The sequence below is a fragment of the Cervus canadensis genome, chromosome 21 (genome assembly GCF_019320065.1).
Source record: "Cervus canadensis isolate Bull #8, Minnesota chromosome 21, ASM1932006v1, whole genome shotgun sequence".
In the NCBI taxonomy this organism is placed as follows: domain Eukaryota; kingdom Metazoa; phylum Chordata; class Mammalia; order Artiodactyla; family Cervidae; genus Cervus; species Cervus canadensis.
This window is the reverse complement of record NC_057406.1, coordinates 20,040,302-20,060,736: the sequence shown is the minus strand read 5'-3', so window position 1 is coordinate 20,060,736 and position 20,435 is coordinate 20,040,302. Positions and strand designations below refer to the sequence as shown.

Sequence of the window (20,435 nt, the reverse complement as noted above, 5' to 3'; positions counted from 1 at the left end):
TTCCAAGCATATTCACATAGCATATAGTAGTGGTGTCACTGCATTAGCCTCTAGACAGGTTGACAGCTGGGCGCTTGAAAGGTGGGTGCTGTGCTTAATAGTTCAGTCGTGTCTGACTCTTCGTGACCCCATGGACTGTAGCCCGCCAGGCTCCTCTCTCCATGGGGATTCTCCAGGCAAGAATATGAATGAATGTTCAAAAATTTTATAAGAAGTACAAGATAAATATAAAACCAAATGTCTGTCTTGTGAAGTATTGACTGCCTTATATGCTTACTTAACAATTGAAATAAAACAAAACAGTAGAAATCCAAGCTTGCGTCAGAAGAAATTAAAAATGAAAAAGGTAAAATTAGGTGAAATTAAAACCAAATGAAGTAGAAGGAAGAAAGCAATAATTAGTGAAAAATCAAGACAAAGGACAAAATTGCAATATGGAGAAACAACAAGACCAAATGTATTCTTATTGAATATATTTAATAAAATGGATAAAAGACTCTTGAAAAAAATTGAAAAGGGGGAATTTCCAGGTGGTTCAGTGGTAAAGACTCCATGCTTTCACTGCTGATGGCCCAAGTTCAATACCTGTTTGGGGAAGTAAGACCCAAAAGCCATGAGGTGAGGCAAAAATACTTTTTTTTTGTTTTTAAAGAGGAATAAAATCTTTTACATGTATAATAAATAAAGGGATAATGTATAGTTTTTACAGATACCAAACAGATAAAAAGCAATATTGTGAATACATTTTACTGTCCATATAAAATAGAAAAATCCTAAAATCCAAATCACCAAAATAAAGCACAGCAAATAGAAACCTGAGTAAACCTAACATATATTGTAAAACATTAAGTTCATTATATAAACCTTTCTACAAAATAGTTCTAGATGCTCAGATGGCATTGGCAGTGAATAATAACACTTAAAAATGTAGCAGTACTCTTTCACAAAGTTTCAGGTAAAAGAAAAAGAGAAATACTTCCTAATAATAGCTTTTGTAACAACCTGTCAAGTATGTAACATAACTGAAAACTCAGTTCAAGCTCTTTGTGAATGTAGATGAAGAAAAATAGCTTAATCTAGATATAGCATATGCATTGAGTTTTTAAGACAACGGGCAACACAGATGATCAATGTGATTTTATTTCAGAAGTGCAAGATTGGTTTAATATTGGTTTAATAGAAGAAATAACGGTAATTTACTTCATAATCGTTATACAAAGAAAACATTTACCATTCCAACTGATGGAAAATAATGCAAATGTAACATCAACATCAATTGATTATAAAATTTGTTTAAAAAATGAGAATATTATGGTTTCACATGAGAAACATATGATGAAAAAAACCTTAAGATAAATCTCATATTTAAGGATGAAGTATTGAAATCTCTTCCTTGACTAAGAAGAGATAGATACAGAATCTTTACTGTACCTTCTATTCAACTTTGGAAATTAAATTGTAGCCTATGAAAATAAGTCAAGAAAAAAAATAATTGCACCTGAACAAAAGACATGAACAACTATTATATACATACTAATCTCATATAACATCCATAAGAATAAATATTTGAAATGATGGACTTAATACAAAAAGTCAGAGAAATTATTGACTATAAGGCCAACATGTAAACCTCAATATATTACTCTTTACTGCACCAAAAATTACTAAAATTTTTTAAAATAAGAGCGTCATTTACAAAATCATGACTATGAAACACCCATGTATATTTAACATCTCAAAATACAGAAACACAAAATCTGACAGGGAAAATTTAAAGAAAACCTAACTCATGGAAGTTTAAAGCATATTGACTGTAACAGCCAATGTTTTAAAGATGTCTCTCTTTATAAATTATTTTAAATATTAAATGCAGTCCCAAGAAGTTTTTATTTTAAACAGATTTATTGAGGTACAATTTACACACCATAAAATCCATCTATTTAAACTATATAAATCAGTGATTTTAAATATGTTCACAGTTTACAACTATCACCACTATCAATATCTAGAAAATATTCATCACTGATCAAGTAGCAGTCATTTCCTTTCTCATCTCCCCATAGCTCTTGATAATTGCTCCTTTTGGTCCTTGTTCTCAAATATCAAATTTTTTGACATTTTATACAAACAGACTCAGAAAACATGACATTTTAGGAAGTTTGAAAGCCATAAACATATTGTTGAGTAAAAACGACCAGACACAAAAGGAGTGATATCTATCCTTTTTGGTGTGCATATTATATTTCAACAGTGTTTTTAAAATTAATTCATTTTTTATTGAAGGAAATTTTTTTGAATTTTTATTTTGAATTTTTATTTTATTTGAACCTTTATTTTTATATCTATTTTGAATTTTTATTGAAGGAATTTATTGAAGGAATTTTTATTGAAGGAATTTACAGAATTTCAATGTTTACTTTCAACGGTATTTGAAAACATTATTAAAACAAATAATTCATTTCAAAATTTATGTAATCATAACAGTATTTCCTTTTCATAAAAGATAAAGTTACTCAACAGCATCCAAACTCACTTTTTAATTCTCAAGCTTATGCTTGCAATTATATGCATTTGGAGTCTGACAGTCTTCTGCTTTTATGACCCCTGAGGATAGTACAGCACACTTATGTTCATCAGGTGAATAGTCTGTTATCCTGTTATATAAAAAAGCATAATGCTGTTATATTCTATGAAGACAACACATGAAGCAATAGTATTTCTATGTAACTGTAATAAAAGATATTTTGAAAATGGGTAATGATGTTTTTAATAAAATTTCAGTAAGAGTTTGTTATTAGGAAAATGGGTTACAGAGTAGCCCATTTTAGAACATTTATATCAACATTTTATTAACTTTCAACATCTTCAGCTTTCTATAATTCAATGAAAACAAATGTATTCATATTATTAATATTTCTTTATTTTTCCTCTTCTATACAGCATTCATTTTAAAAACTTACTTTAGTTTGAAAATTGAGCGGTTTAGCCACATCCATGGTTGACCACGACCTTCACGAAAGACTGGAATCCACGATGTAATTGATAGGGACATCAGAAATTTCTAGCCCAAAATAAAGAATTTTCACTTAAATATCATTATGAAAAATTTTTATTAATTTTTAAAATGCAAGTCAAAGGATGAATTTTTTCAAAGGATCTTTAGTTCTTTGAATAAAATGAGTATGTTAGATTTTACATCTAACACTATAATACATAAATGTTGAGTACACCAAAGCCTTGGACTGTGTGGATCACAACTGTGGAAAATTCTGAAAGAGACTGGAATATCAGAGAAATTGGTATTTCTTACCTGCCTTACCTCCCTCCTGAGAAATCTGTATGCAGGCCAAGAAACAATGGTTAGAATCAGACATGGAACAACAGACTGGTTCCAAATAAAGAAAGGAGTATGTCAAAGCTGTATACTGTCACCCTGCTTATTTAACTTATATGCAGAGTCCATCATATGAAATGGCAAGCTGAATGAAGCACAAGCTGGAATCAAGATTGCGGGGAGAAATCTCAATAACCACAGATATGCAGATGACACCCTCCCTTCCCCCCGTTATGGCAGAAAGTGAAGAGGAACTGAATTGCCTCTTGATAAAAGTGAAACTAGAGTGAAAAAGCTGTCTTGAAACTCAACATTTGAAAAACTAAGATCATGGCATCTGGTTCTATCACTTTATGGTAAATAGACGGGGAAACAATGGAAACAGTTCTAGACTTTATTTTCTTTGGCTCCAAAATCACTGCAGATAGTGACTGCAGCCCTGAAATTAACACTTGCTCCTTGGAAGAAAAGGTATGACCAACCTAGACAGCATATTAAAAGCAGAGACATTGCCAACAAAGGTCCGTCTAGTCAAAGCTATGATTTTTCCAGTAGTCATATATGGATGTGAGAGTTGAACCATAAGGAAAGTTGAGCGCTGAAGAACTGATGCTTTTGATCTGTGGTGATTGAGAAGACTCTTGAGAGTCCCTTGGACTGCAAGAAGATCAAACCAGGCAAGCTTAAAGGAAATCAGCCCTGAATATTCATTGGAAAGACTGATGCTGAAGTTGAAACTCCAATACTTTGGTCACTTGCTGTGAAGAAATGACTCACTGGAAAAGACCCTGATGCTGGGAAAGATTGAAGGCAGGAGAAAAGGATGACAGGGGATGAGATGGTTGGATGGCAAACTCAATGGATGTGAGATTGAGCAAGCTCCAGGAGTTGGTGATGGATAGGGAAGCCTGGCAGGCTGCAGTCGATGGGGTCTCAGAGTTGGACTTGACTGAGCGACTGAACTGAACTGAACTTAGTTCTTTGAATAGAATGAGCATGTTAAATTCCAAATGTAATACTAAAATCATAAAAGTTGTAAGCTGGAATTTTTAATATTGCAATAAATATTAACCATGTCTGTACTTTTGATTCAAAATTAATTCAAACATTTATACTTATCAGTACCACAGTTTTCTAATGTTAATAAGGAATTTTGTTATTTTTGAGGACCATTTAATAAAAGGAGTATTTACAAAGACATGAATTAGTTGTACATATCCCACAAAAGAATACACTTAGTATATCAACTTGGGGATATTGACAGCTGTGAATTGTGTCTAACATTAAGCCTGAGGGATAAGAAAGTGGAGTAACTGAAGAGAATATGTGCAGTAAGGAAAATTCTGATTCATGTAATTTAGTGTTTACTCATGTCAAAACTAACAGAACAAGGCTTTAAATAAGTTTTAAGATTCTGTGACGTTCTTTTTTCTGGATACTGTGAGTATATCATTGCATTTCTCTACTATGATACATTCCTCAGAATTTCCGTTTTAGAAAAAATTAAGGGAATGAAATGGAGAAAATAAGTGACATGAGAGCCGAAGATTTAGTTTTCTGAGTCTGACACCATTCTTTGACTAGATAAACCCCAAAGCAATCTATTTCTGTGGAATCCAGTGGACGAGACAAGGGGTCAGAGAATCATTTCTCTCTGTTACTCCCTGCTCAGTTCAACTGTAGACACGGGAACTAATGAAAGACACAAGAAAGGAGAACCCTGCATGTGGGAAGAGAAAAGTGAAGAGGTTTGAGACTATCCAGTAGCCCTCATCCTCTGTAATCTCTAATCACTTCTCCATGATGAGAGAGCAAGGTGGGAGGTGTTGGAACAATCATTACAGGCATCTTGTATAGGGGACTTGAGCAAGTGAAAGAGGAGAGTGAAAAAGTTGGCTTAAGGCTCAACATTCAGAAAACTAAGATCATGGCATCTGACCCCATCACTTCATGGAAAATAGATGGGGAAAAAGTGTCAGACTTTATTTTTCTGGGCTCCAAAATCACTGCAGATGGTGATTGCAGCCATGAAATTAAAAGACGCTTACTCCTTGGAAGGAAAGTTACGACCAACCTAGATAGCATATTAAAAAGCATGAGACAAGTGCTCGGGCCTGGTGCACTGGGAAGACCCAGAGGAATCGGGTGGAGAGGGAGGTGGGAGGGGGGATCGGGATGGGGAATACCTAGGTAGCATGTTAAAAAGCAGAGACATTACTTTGCCAACAAAGGTCTGTCTAGTCAAGGCTATGGTTTTTCCAGTGGTCATGTATGGATGTGAGAATTGGACTGTGAAGAAAGCTGAGCGCCAAAGAATTGATGCTTTTGAAGTGAGGTGTTGGAGAAGACTCTTGAGAGTCCCTTGGACTGCATGGAGTTCCAACCGGTCCATCCTAGAGGTGATAAGTCCTGGGTGTTCATTGGAAGGACTGATGCTGAAGCTGAAACTCCAATAGTTTGGTCACCTCATGCGACGAGTTGACTCATTGGAAAAGACCCTGATGCTCAGAGGGACTGGGGGCAGGAGGAGAAGGGGACGACAGAGGATGAGATGGCTGAATGGCATCACCAACTCGATGGACATGAGTTTGAGTAAACTCCAGGAGTTGGTGATGGACAGGGAGGCCTGAGTGCTGCAGTTTGTGAGGCTGCAAAGAGTCGGACTCTACTGAGTAATTGAACTGAACCGTATCCTCCCCACCATCAGATGAAAGTGACTTGGGCCTCTTACTTCCCAACACCTAGTGCCTAACCTAACTCTAGGAGGTGGCACAGGTCAGCCTCTCCTCCTGTGTTGAGAGAATCCTGGGGGCAACACAGGTGAGCCTTACAAGGGGGTCCATCAGAACACCTGCTAACAAGGAGCAGAAGAACTGGAAATTACCAAACGTGCATTAATGGTTTACAATGAAAGTAAAGTATCAGAAAGTCATATTCCATTGTTTAATGGAATATTAAGAGATCTTTAAAATAACCCAACTACAAATATGTACAAAAACACAAGTGAACTCTAACAAATATAATATTGGCTGAATCAAGCCTTTAATAAAGTGTTTGAAATGCTTCATATCTTACCATTTCCTCTTCATTATCTATGTAAAGCAGAGTAGAATTCTTAGTAGAGCAGGACATCAAACTCCTATTCAATGTTTCTTTTTCCAAACTAATAGAATAGCAATTGTTGGAATATGTAACCCACTCTTTTGGACTACAACCACAATGAAATTCTGGAGAAAGATTATGAATTACTATTCAAAGGCAATTTGAATTTTAAAAAACAAAAATTAACTTACATGTATGCATAGATATAAACATGTATGTATATATATAACAAAGTTATATGCCCTCAAGGCTGGTACATATAAAACAAATCTCACCCATACTTTCACAGCGTCAGTCTCTCATACCCCAATTTATGTCTCTATATAAAGAAAACATATAAAAATATCTCCTCTTTACTTGTCCTAAAAATCAAGAAATGAAGCTTTTATTTTAGAGTAGCAAAATTATTTGTCTTTTACCATATTACAGCAGGCAAATTTGGAGTCAATTGCCAACAATGGATATGGTGATCATACTGTTGCATAGGGAAAAACACTCTCCCTTAATCATTATTTAGGCAAGTTTGTTGCCCGATTTTGTAATTTATCTTCTACCCCTAAATCTTTTCTTATTTTCACTAGGCTAAGATAGAGGCAAAATACAAATTGTATTTATATCAGAGCTTTAAAATCATTATGTACCTTTTTGGAGTCTTGCTATCGCAGAGGAGTTATTCTGCTCCCGTATTACAGTAGCTACAAAATTAATCATTATAAAAATTAACATTGCTCTAAATAACTCATAATGATTTCAGTTTGTGAGTTTGAAATTCAGTTTATTGTTTAGGATTAGAGTAGTCTGGAATAAAGCTGATTTTACCAAGAAAAATTAATTGGGTAATGAAGATTTGGTGGAAAAAATATTTTAAAAACCTAAAGGAGTAGATTTTACCACCCCTTACCAATCTCAAAAATTAATTTGTGTTTCTCAGTAAGATCTTTCAATCTCCTAAAGCATGCTTTTGAGTTATGAAATCAGAATATCCATATACATACTCTCTGTAATTATCTTGTGTCATATGTATTTCACAAATTCCAAATACATTCTGCATTTAGTCTAATTGCATATATTTTAATGATAGACACATTCTATAATCTTGTGAAATGTTTAGAGAACTGACCATCATTAAAGTGAAAAGTTCCCTTATAGTTTTCTCAAAAATGTACTTACAGGGAGTAACAACGATCATTGTCACCACAGTGGACATGAGGACAAGGCAGATGATTCCCAGGATCCCAGCAATGCACTTCTCTGGAGGTGATGGTGAACCTGCAGGGAGATAAAAGGAGACAGTGAGAAAGGAGTGAAGGAGTGCTGGGGACAGTTGGTTAGATTTTATATACACGAGAACCCATATGAACAGGGATTTATGGATATAAACTTGGACCCCAACCCATTTCTACCACTGTAGTCTTTCTCTAACATATATCACATTTTCAGCGAATATAATGCTGAATGAGTTGTTGATCAAAGACTTCAAATTATAGCAATGCCAGAATTAAAGTAGTCTTCCAATCTCACATTAGAATACCACAACCAACTTTAAGCTCCCTTTCTCAAAATGAAAAATATGTGAGCTTTTCCCCTGCTCCTCCTTCACACCTCTGCACCCCAACTGCAAATCCTAGAACAGTTTCTTTGTGTGACTAGTAAGTGTTTTACCTTTGGAGTGGTAGTTCTTGTCATTCTCACGAAGATTCTGAGAAGCATTTTGAAGATTTAGTTCTGCATATGTTAATTCCTGCTCAGTTATTGAACTGGAACTTTTAGAAATCTTCGGTTTCATCTGCTGTGTCTTTGAGCTCTTGACTGCCTTCAGTTCTACATAAGTTACTCCTTGGTTATTCATCTTTGCAGCTGAGTGAGGTCAAGGACCATGCTCTAAGTGAACTGAGGAATCAGTGGTGTAGATGAGATAAGAACCTTAGTATAATAAGATGGGTGGGGCAAAGAGTTTAGTGTTCACTTTGCAGCTGAACAAATATAAAACCTGCTTCTAAATTCCTCAGTACTTTAAACAAGCCTTTCATGAAAGAATACTTTTTAAAAAAGATATTCTGTATTTGACAATATATTATTGGTTGAAACAATGAAAAGCAATAAATTAGGGAGCAGTAAAGAAATTCGTGGCTAATAATATCTTCACTGAAGTCAGATTCCACAGAAATATTTTAAAATCATCATAATGCTTGTATTAAAATTAAAATGTTCTATTAACAAGGAGATTCACCTATATTTATAGTAAGTTTGAAATTTAGTAATGATTTACAGACTAAGTTCTTTAAAGATGAGGAGAGAGAATGTTGGCATATACAACAATCCCCTGCACTAAATTACACTGTTTGGTGGCTTACTTTGATCAATGAAAAGGGGTGCCAAATGGTCTTTATTTTGAATGGTTGAGGAGTTGTGAGAAATCATTAACAATTGAGGAAATGTTTCATACTTTGTAAAATATCACATGACACACTAATCATATATAAACTAAACAATATGAAAAATAAAACAACAGAAAAAGACTAAAAAATACTTACTTTACAAAAGTTGTTGATAAGTGATTTAATGGCTAATATTTGAACCCACAAAATGAAAAGCAGGTATAGGTCATTTATGGAAAACACTGTTGGTTCAAACTTTCAGAAAGATCCTATAGATGTGAAAGTTAGTAAAGGTCATTTTAGTTGTATAAGTGATGGTGATTACTTATGAAAAATCCAGATACATAACTCAACATAATTCAGACAGTTGATGCAATAGTCAGAAATATCTGGAAATGAATTGCAGCTTTTAAATTGAAAAATGTGACCTTCAGAAAGTTATTTAGTATCTAGTATCATATTATAATCTAAAATGGAAATAAGGTTATGTAATACATAATGCATGTAACACTGAGCACTCAACCTGGCACTTATAAGTTCTCAATAAATATCAGTTTTAATTATTATTTTAGTCATCATTTCTATGGTACTATTTCTGATTTATATTAGTTAGTATCTTTAATTAGTTTAGCATATTTTTTATATGAAGTTTGATTTTTTAAAAAAATACTTTCATTACTTACAATTAAGTTTAAATTAGCCTTTAGGAAGTTACCTCAACTTGATTTTTATTAAAAATTTGGATTGTTACTTTCAATCTAATACATGTATGAGGAATTATGTTTGGTCTTTGCTATACAATGATTTCCTTTCCAAGAATCTATTTATAAGTTTGAGCAGAAATATATTAACATACAATTTGTATTATTGTACAAAAAACTTACCTTTTACTGATCATAAAATCCAAAACTAATTGTTCCCTGTCATGAGGTCTTTAGGTTCCACTTAATATTATATACAAACCCATTCCTGCCATGTGTATGCACTTGAGTAACATTCTACAGACAATAATTTTTATACTTGGAGAAATGGCCCATCATATTAGATATCTTATGATTGCCTTTTACTTCAATTTATTTAAAAACAATGTTCTACTTTGATTTTGCCGTATATAAACTGTACATCACTTGCATCACATTTAACATTCGTTAGTTCCCACTAAGTGAGATGGTCTAATAGAGAGACAAGAGAGGAGAGACACATACCTTCTGTTGGCCAGAAAGTCATGCATCCTTTAGTAGGGAGGTCAGGTTACTCTCATAAAAGAGGCCTGCTATAGCTGGGTAATAAAAGGAGAAATTCAAAAACATAAATCCAGGACAAGAATAAGCAATATCTGTGACTTTCACAGACTGCCCTGTGAAGACTCAGAGTGAAGCAAGAGTGGAAAAAGTTGATTTGTCATCAATGTGTCACTTCAAGTTTGAACAGGAAATTCTCACACTTAGGCTATTTGAAGAGAGTGTAGCTCATCACACACCTCCAGAAAATAGGAGACTTTGGGCTGCATTTAAAAGCACAAATGGATCTCTAAGTGTGTTATTTATATTTTCCATTTTTAAATGCCTCTGAGAAATTGTTATCATATTCTATAAGATCTGAGGAGGTGGAGGTTTAATCACCTATACAGTTATCTTGTTTCCATGTCAGTCACATACTCTGAAAACTTAGAATACCTCAAGTTTTACTTTTAAAACTAGGTTGCTATATCTTGGCAGTGGATACACCTTTCCTTCATATCCATTGTTATTTCACTTCTATTGTCATAGAAAAAGTTCTAAAAATCATAATCCCATTTTCAACAGGTATTTAAAGATATTTGTCACTAATTATTCTGCAGAATTGCTACATTTCCAACCATATTGTGTTTGGAACAAAGGCCATCATTTTCAAAATACCACTTCTTTTCTCTGCCCTAGTTCTTATATTCACTTTTATTCTTATGAAATAAAAAATTTAATCCCAAGACTTTCTCTGACAGAAACACATGCCCTTGAAAGAACAAAATAAGAACATTATATTAATAAAATATACCTCCATGACAAAGGTTGAAATATTAAAGAAACAGTCATTATGTCATTCATGAATTCATCCTCCAATCATGACTAGTTGGATTTTACTAGGAATATTTGATGTAACAACATAGATTCAAGTACTACTATACTACTATATTTTTAAAAATATCACCTAATCAAACAATGGCAAGGAGATGAAGAGAAGACTTAAACCACACGATAAATAGAACATTCAAATGAAAATGACAAGAAACGACATGTAACAATGCTTATATAAGACAAAATAGTCTTTAAAGGAAAGTTCATAATAAAACATAAAGAAAAATATTGTATAATGATAAAAGAATCAATACATGAAGAAGATATTACACTTGCTAATATATGACCCCAATATATTAATGGCATCCTAGGTGGTACTGATCCAAAGAAATTGCCTATCGATGCAAGAGACACAAGAGGCATGAATTTGATCCCTGGGTCTGGACGTTCCCCTGGTATAGGAAATGACAACACCTAAATACATAAAACAAACACTAATGATATAAAAAGAGAAATTAAAGGGAATACAATAATAGTAGGAGATCTTAACACCCCATTGACACCACTGGACAGATCTCCCAGATATAAAATCAATAAGATAACCAAGATTCTTAATGACACATTAGAACAGTTGAACTTAATTGATGTCTGCAGGACTTTTTACATTCAAAAACCCCAGAACACACTTTGTTTTTAAGTGCACGTGAAACATTCTCAAGGATAGATCACATTCCAGGACACACAACCAGCCTCAGGAAATGGAATGGATAGAAATTATTTCAAACAGCTTTTCTGACCACAACTGTATGTAACTAGAAATCAACCACAGAAAGGAAAAGAAGAAGAAAAAAAAGATAATTACATAGATACTACAAACATGATACTAAGAACCAATGGGTAAACGATGACATGAAAGAGAAAGTCAGAAAATACCTGGAGGATGTGAGAGTGATCTGGTTTTGACTTCCATCACTCCATTGATCTCTGGGGATGATTCAGCTGATCTGGCTGGCTATGTGGGTGGCCCTTTCCTCCCTCATCATTCCATGTGCGTTCCTCTCGAAGCTGCACACTCAGTTGAGGAGGACAACCATCCCTGATAGAGGAGGACTGGTCTCAGTCAAGAGTATCTAGTGGAACAGATCATTTTGATTCTGATGCTTTTAATGGGCAACTTTCAAAACCATTCAACATTTTAAGCTTTTCAATTATAGTTGCCATGTTTTATTGGAAGCCAATGTCTGTTTCCTCAGACAATTTAAAGAGAACACAAAAAAGACAAAGCAATCTGCCATTATTCAAATCAGTCAACCCAATATTGCAAATATTTACTATATTGCATCAATCAGCTTGGCTATCCTCAGTATGTGCTTAAACATTTAGGGTGATATTTATGTACAGTTTAATATTTTTTATTTTTATCTATAAATCATCAACTAATGTATTTTTAGAGGTTTTGAATTTAGTTATTGACTATTTCCTACCCTCATGAGTCTGAAAGGCTTTCATTTTTCAAGTTTATGTTGGCTGCTAAAGTTCATGTTCATATGATCTATGAGACGATGATAAAATTTGGCATTTTAGTTCTCTATGATTCTTGTCTGACAGAGTGTGAAGTAAATGAGATACTGAAACCCCTGGAAACTTTCTGAGTAGGAATATTGAATGTTATTTGATCATTGACTATGTTTTTCTGACATCATGTCTCTGAAGCCAGTCATAAATATCAACACGGAACTCCTACTCTTAAAGCAGAGGTGAAAGGCCAGCTGAGAGAGCTCATCCTGGCTGTGTTCTGATCAAGTTGTCCTCCAAATGGTGAAATCTCAAGACACAGACACAAACTTTATCAGGCAGTGTGGGCATGTAATTCTGCTGTCACATTGTTGAACAAAGAGGGATACAGGAGAACTTGCTATAGGTAAGCTATGTAGAAATTTGGGAGGGCTCTGGATTGTTGCAGGAAATAATTTACCTTGGGGTACTTCTTAATTATCTAATATCAATGTTAACTAGAGATGAAGACAATAATGAATCAAAATGAAAGTGGGTCAAAATATATTATGCAGAATATATTCTTTATGTCTCCAGATGTTTTGGGAAATATTTAATTCATTTTTTGATGCTAAATTGTATGTGTGTGTGTGGGAGGCGTGTGGTTTTTCCACAGCTATTGGTATTACCTGCCTGGTTAGCAATAAAATTTCCAATGTTCAAATTCCCTCATCTTCAAATTCAATGCAATATGAAAGTTTAAATGGTTTTGTTTCTATCAAAATAAATCCAGTTTTGCATTCATAAATTTGTATTTTTGTGCATATAATACAAGTAGTCGATGGTGAATAAAGCTAAATGAAAATAGTTTGCCTGGAAGTTATTTTATCTATTATAGGATGTACTCTATAATTTGGCATTGTATAAGGGAGAATATTTGCTGAAAATTAAATGGTAGTATATTTATCCATTTTATCATTATTTAATGATTGTTCGAATTCAAATTTCTCAAATTACAAAGTAACTAAATGGTAAAATATTAAGACATTTTAAAAACCCAAGGATCAATCCTAACCTATGAGAAACAAAGTTCTGGCAATGTTTATAGGTCATAAAAATATTTTTCAGGAAAAATATGGGTTTTTATTCCTTTATTTACTAGTACTTTCAATCTCCTCAGTAATTTATTTTGTATTGAAAGTGGAAGTGAGTGAAAGTGAAAGTCTCTCAGTCATGTCCAAATCTCTGGGATCCCATGGACTATACAGGCCATGGAATTCTCCAGGCCAGAACACTGGAGAATTCCCTTCTCCAGGAGATCTGCCCAACCCAGGGATTGAACCCAGGTTTCCCTCATTGCAGGCAGATTCTTTATAAGCTGAGCCACAAGGGAAGCCCAAGAATACAGGAATGTGTAGCCTATCCCTTCTCCAGTGGATCTTTCCAACGCAGGAATTGAATCAGGGTCTCCTGCACTGCATGCAGATTCTTTACCAACTGAACTATGAGGGAAGCCCGTACTCATCCTATATTTGGTATTCAGTTCAGTTCAGTTCAGTTCAGTCACTCAGTCGTGTCCGACTCAGCGACCCCAGGAACCGCAGCACGCCAGGCCTCCTTGTCCATCACCAACTCCCGGAGTTTACTCAAACTCATGCCCATTGAGTTGGTGATGCATCCAGCCATCTCATCCTCTGTCATCCCCTTCTCCTCCTGCCCCCAATCCCTCCCAGCATCAGGGTCTTTTCCAATGAGTCAACTCTTCGCATGAGGTGGCCAAAGTATTGGAGTTTCAGCTTGGGCATCAGTCCTTCCAGTGAACACCCAGGACTGATCTCCTCTAGGATAGACTGGTTGGATCTCCTTGCAGTCCAAGGGACTCTCAAAAGTCTTATCCAACACCATAGTTCAAAAGCATCAATTCTTTGGCACTCAGCTATCTTCACAGTCCAACTTTCACATTCATACATGACCACTGGAAAAACCATAGCCTTGACTAGACGGACCTTTGTTGGCAAAGTAATGTCTCTGCTTTTTAATATGCTATCTAGGATGGTCATAACTTTCCTTCCAAGGAGTAAGTGTCTTTTAATTTCATGGCTGCAATCACCATCTGCAGTGATTTTGGAGCCCCAAAAATAAAGCCCGACACTGTTTCCACTGTCTCCCCATCTGTTTCCCATGAAGTGATGGGACCAGAGGCCATGATCTTAGTTTTCTGAACGTTGAGCTTTAGCCAACTTTTCCACTCTCCTCTTTCAATTTCATCAAGAGACTATTTAGTTCATCTTCACTTTCTGCTATAAGGGTGGTTTCAATATTTGGTATTAGTCATCAGCAAATTCATCTAAATTTTTAAAAATATTTGTATATTGAGACTATGAGATTCAGTGATATCAATTTTGTATTTGTTCATTTAAAATAATCTCATAAACCAGAAATTAACATATATTCACAGTATGTCTTGAAGAAAATAGATGGGTGTCATTGACTCCACAGTCTTCACTGAACACTGTGCACTTTGAAGTCTACTATGTTATGAAAGGCATTGTGAGGTACCAGACCCTTACTTCATTAACATATATTTGGGAGGACACATTCTGCTTTGTTTTGCTTTAGGAGCAAAAGCAAATATTTAAGAAAGACACATATTGAAAAAGAAACACAGACATATTTTTTTCTTAAAAAAATTTTTTTTTTTTTTTGGATTCTAGTTGATTTACAACGTGTGTTAGTTTCAGGTGTACAGCAAAGTGATTCGTATATGCACATGCCTATATCTACTCTGTTTTAGTGTCTTTTCCCATATGGGCCATTACAGAATATTGAGTAGAGTTCCCTCTGCTGTTCAGCAGATTCTTATTAGTTATCTATTTTATATATAGTAATGTGTACACGTCAATGCTGTCCCTCCTTCTCATTCTCTGTTGTCGCTTTTGTTCAGTTGCTCAGTCATTTCTGACTCTTTGAAACCCCATGGACTGCAACACATCAGTTCTCCCAGTCCTTCACCATCTCCTGGAGCTTGCTCAACTCATGTCCATCAAGTCAGTGATGCCATCCAACCGTCTCGTCCTCTGTCATCCCCTTCTTCTTTTGCCTTTCATCTTTCCCAGCATCAGGGTCTTTTCAAATGAGTCATTTCTTTGCATCAGGTGGCCAAAGCACTGGAGCTTCAGCTTCAACATCAGTCCTTCCAATGAACACCCAGGACTGATCTCCTTCAGGATGGACTGGTTGGATCTCCTTGCAGTCCAAGGGACTCTCAAGAGTCTTCTCCAACACCACAGTTCAAAAGCATCAATTCTTCGACGCTTAGCCTTCTTTATGGTCCAACTCTCACATCCATACATGACTACTGGAAAAACCATAATTTTGATATAGGGATCTTTGTCAGCAATGTAATGTCTCTGCTTTTTAATTTGCTTCTACATGATAACCATAAATTTGTTTGCTACATCTGTTGACTCTACTTCTCTATTGTAAAAAGTCAGATAGATTGGACAGAGAAAAGAAAATAAACTATATTTATTTACTAAATGACATAATTGTCTGCATAAAAAATACCAAAGTGTCTCTGAAATCCTCCTAAAACTAATCAGTAAGTTAAACATGGTTTCAGATAGAACAGCATATCAAAATCAGTGATATTTCCATATACTAAAATTAAATTATTGAAAATTGTGATAAACAAAAAGTACCATATGCAATAGTATCAAGAACATTAAGTTGATAGTATATATGTACCAAAGCATGTGCACTATTTATATTCTGGAAATTATAAAATACTAGTGAGAAAAGTTGAAAAAGACAACTTGATAAATAAACTATGTTCCTAAACTGAAAATCTAAACATTATGATGATTACTTTTCTTCCTTAATTGCCCTATGAATTTAAGTCAATCAAAATCAGAAGCACACAGCTAGCTTCTCTATGACAGCTTAGAGGGGTGGGATGGGGTGGGAGGACGATTAAAGAGGGAGGTAACATATATATGTACACTTAAGACTGATTCATATTGTTGTATGATAGAAAACAATAAAACATTGTAAAGTAATGTTCCTCCTATTTTAAAAAAGTTAAAAAATAGAAACTATTAAAGTTTATTTTGTAGATATTTTCACACTGATTTACACATGATTACACATGATACACAACAAAGATCATGGCATCTGGTCCCATCACTTCATGGCAGATAGATGGGGAAACAGTGGAAACAGTGGCTTATTTTATTTTTCTGGGCTCCAAAATCAGTGCAGATGGTGATTGCAGCCACGAAATTAAAAGACACTTACTCCTTGGAAGGAAAGTTAAAACCAACATAGACAGCATATTAAAAAGCTGAGACATTACTTTGCCAACAAAGTTCTGTCTAGTTCAGGCTATGGTTTTTCCAGAGGTCATGTATGGATGTGAGAGTTGGACTATAAAGAAAGCTGAGTGCCGAAGAATTGATGGTTTTGAACTGTGGTGTTGGAGAAGACTCTTGAGAATCCCTTGGACTGCAAGAAGATCCAACCAGTCCATCCTAAAGGAGATCAGTCCTGGGTGTACATTAGAAGGACTGATGCTGAAGCTGAAACTCCAATACTTTGGCCACTGGATGCAAAGAGCTGACTCATTGGAGAAGACTCTGATGCTGGGAAGGATTGAGTACAGGAGGAGAAGGGTACAACAGAGGATGAGATGGTTGGGTGGCATCACTGACTCAGTGGACACGGGTTTGGGTCAACTCCGGGAGTTGGTGATGGACAGGGAGGCCTGGCGTTCTGCAGTTCCTGGGGTCGCAAAGAGTCAGACACACTGAGCGACTGAACTGAACTGAACTGATTTTAATTTTTTAATGCATTTTATTTTTTAGAACAATGTACATTTACAGAAAATGTTTCACAGTGGTATGGTGTTCTGTATTCTCTGTACTCAGGTCCTTTTCAATGAATTTTATATTGTATTGCAGATTAGTTATAATTAATAAACTAACATCAATATACTTTTAGTAACTAAATCCATAGTTTATCCATGCTTCCATAATTTTTTTTCCTATGTCCTTTTTATATTCCAGGATCCCACCAGGTTACCACATGATGTACCAAATGTCATGTCTCTTTGCGCTTCCCTTGGCTATTACAGACTTTCCTTGTGCTTGATGATGTTGATAGTTTTGAAAAGTATTAGGTAGGTATATTTTAGTATACCCTTCACTGGGATTTGTCTGACTTTTGTCCCATGAGTAAATTGGGGTTGTAAGTTTGGGGGAGGACCAGAGAGTGCAAATTTTTATCACATCACATCAAGAGAACAAACTGTGACCATGACTTATCACTGTTGATGTTACCTTTGCTCACTGAGGTGGTGTTTGTCAGGTTTTCCACTCTAAGTTACTCTTATTTTCCCCTTCCATTTGACTGTATATAATTTCTTTGGAAGGAAATCATTATGTGCAGTAAGTACTTAAGGAGTAAGGAGTCCCATCACCTTTAGGCATGAGCATCTACATTATTTATTTTGAATTTTTTTGCACAAGAAATTTGTTTCATCTCCCTCATTCACATAAGTATTTAATCATTTTAAACTACTATGGGCTCATGGATATTTTATATTGGGGTTATAATGCAATACTATTTCTTATTATGGTTTTTGCTGCCTAATATTGTTCCATCTTTGGTCATTGGTAATTCTTTATCTAGTTCCTCAATCCTGTTGCGTACCCCTACCATTTTAAGTAGGAGCTACCCTGTGCCCGAGGTCAGGGGCAGTGGCCGAGAGGAGTTACCCTGCGTCCGAGGTAAGGAGCAGTGGCTGCACTTTGCTGGAGCAGCCGTGAAGAGAGACCACACGTCCAAGGTAAGTGAAACCCAGGTAAGACAGTAGGCACTGAGAGAGGGGGTCAGCGGGCAGACAGACTGAAACTACAATCACGGACAACTAGCCAATCTGATCACAGGACCACAGTCTTGTCTAACTCAATGAAAATAAGCCATGCTGAATGGGGCCACCCAAGATGAACGGGTCATGGGGGAGAGGTCTGACAGAATGTGGTCCACTGGAGAAGGGAATGGCAAACCACTTCAACATTCTTGCCTTCAGAACCCCATGAACAGTATGAAAAGGCAAAATGATATGATACTGAAAGAGGACCTCCCCAGGTCGGTAGGTACCAAATATGCTACTGGAGATCAGTGGAGAAATAACTCCAGAAAGAAAGAAGGGATGGAGCCAAAGCAAAAACAACATCCAGCTGTGAATGGGACTGGTGACAGATGCAAGATTCGATGCGGTAAAGAGCAATATTGCATAGGAACCTGGAATGTTAGGTCCATGAACCAAAGCAAATTGGAAGTGGTCAAACAGGAGATGACAAGAGTGAACATCGACATTCTAGGAATCAGTGAACTAAGATGGGCTGGAATGGGTGAATTTAACTCAGATGACCATTATATCTACTACTGTGGGCAGGAATCCCTTAGAAGAAATGGAGTAACTATCATAGCCAACAAAAGAGTCCGAAATGCAGTACTTGAATGCAATCTCAAAAACGACAGAATGATCTCTGTTCGTTTCCAAGGCCCACCATTCAATATCACGGTAATTCAAGTCAATGCCCCGACCAGTAATGCTGAAGAAGCTGAAGTTGAATGGTTCTATGAAGACCTACAAGAACTTCTAGAACTAACACCCAAAAACGATGTCCTTTTCATTATAGGGGACTGGAATGCAAAAGTAGGAAGTCAAGAAACACCTGGAGTAACAGGCAAATTTGGACTTGGAGTACAGAACGAAGCAGGGCAAAGGCTAATGGAGTTCTGCCAAGAGAACACACAGGTCATAGCAAACACCGTCATCCAACAACACAAGAGAAGACTCTACACATGGACATCACCAGATGGTCAACTCCGAAATCAGACTGATTATATCCTTTGCAGCCAAAGATGGAGAAGCTCTATACAGTCAGCAAAAACAAGACCGGGAGCTTACCGTGGCTTGGATCATGAACTCCTTATTGCCAAATTCAGACTGAAATTGAAGAAAGTAGGAAAAACCACTAGACCATTCAGGTATGACCTAAATCAAATCCCTTATGACTACACCAGGAAGTGAGAAATAGATTTAAGGGACTAGATCTGATAGACAGAGTGCCTAATGAACTATAGATGGAGGTTAGTGACATTGTACAGAAGACGGGAATCAAGACCATCCCCAAGAAAAAGAAATGCAAAAAAGCAAAATGGCTGTCTGAGGAGGCCTTACAAATAGCTGTGAAAAGGCAGGATGCAAAAAGCAAAGGAGAAAACGGAAGATATACCCATTTGAATGCAGAATTCCAAAGAATATCCAGGAGAGATAAGAAAGCCTTCCTCAGTGATCAATGCAAAGAAATAGAGGAAAACAAGACAATGGGAAAGACTAGAGATCTCTTCAAGAAAATTAGAGATACCAAGGGAACATTTCATGCAAAGATGGGCTCAATAAAGGACAGAATTGGTAGTGACATAACAGAAGCAGAGGATATTAAGAAGAGGTGGCAAGAATACACAGAAGAACTGTACAAAAAAGATCTTCATGACCCAGACAATCACAATGGTGTGATCACTGACCTAGAGCCAAACATCCTGGAAAGTGAAGTCAAGTGGGCCTTAGAAATCATCACTACGAACAAAGCTAGTGGAGTTGATGTAATTCCAGTTGAGCTATTTCAAATCCTGAAAAATGTTGCTGCAAAAGTGCTGCACTCAATATTCCAGCAAATATGGAAATCTCAGCAGTGGTCACAGGACTGGAATAAGTCAGTTTTCATTCCAATCCCAAAGAAAGGCAATCCTAAAGAATGCTCAAACTACCGCCCGATTGCACTCATCTTACCCGCTAGTAAATTAATGCTCAAAATTTTCCAAACCAGGCTTCAGCAGTATGTTAACCATGAACTTCCAGATGTTCAAGCTGGTTTTAGAAAAGGCAGAGGAACGATAGATCAAATTGCCAACATCCACTGGATCATCGAAAAACCAAGAGAGTTCCAGAAAAACATTTATTTCTGCTTTATTGACTATGCCAAAGCCTTTGACTGTGTGGAT

The 20,435-nt window shown here is 35.9% G+C and overlaps 1 protein-coding gene across 2 annotated transcripts; it reads right to left on the bottom strand.

Moving 5' to 3' along the window:
- Positions 1 to 311: 311 nt before the first annotated feature.
- Positions 312 to 9,014, bottom strand: LOC122423734 (NKG2-A/NKG2-B type II integral membrane protein-like). Of its 2 annotated transcripts, XM_043441069.1 has the most exons (8): positions 8,971 to 9,013; positions 8,099 to 8,326; positions 7,607 to 7,705; positions 7,078 to 7,131; positions 6,410 to 6,561; positions 2,961 to 3,061; positions 2,534 to 2,654; positions 312 to 585 (listed from the first exon to the last, which is right to left on the bottom strand). In XM_043441069.1, the coding sequence occupies exons 2-7, from the start codon at positions 8,283 to 8,285 to the stop codon at positions 2,537 to 2,539; spliced, it is 711 nt and encodes a 236-aa protein (XP_043297004.1). In that variant the 5' UTR covers positions 8,286 to 8,326; positions 8,971 to 9,013; the 3' UTR covers positions 312 to 585; positions 2,534 to 2,536. The 2 variants fall into 2 exon arrangements, with proteins under 2 accessions (XP_043297004.1, XP_043297005.1); XM_043441070.1 differs by lacking the exon at positions 312 to 585 and having other exon boundaries at positions 2,378 to 2,654; positions 8,971 to 9,014.
- Positions 9,015 to 20,435: the final 11,421 nt, after the last annotated feature.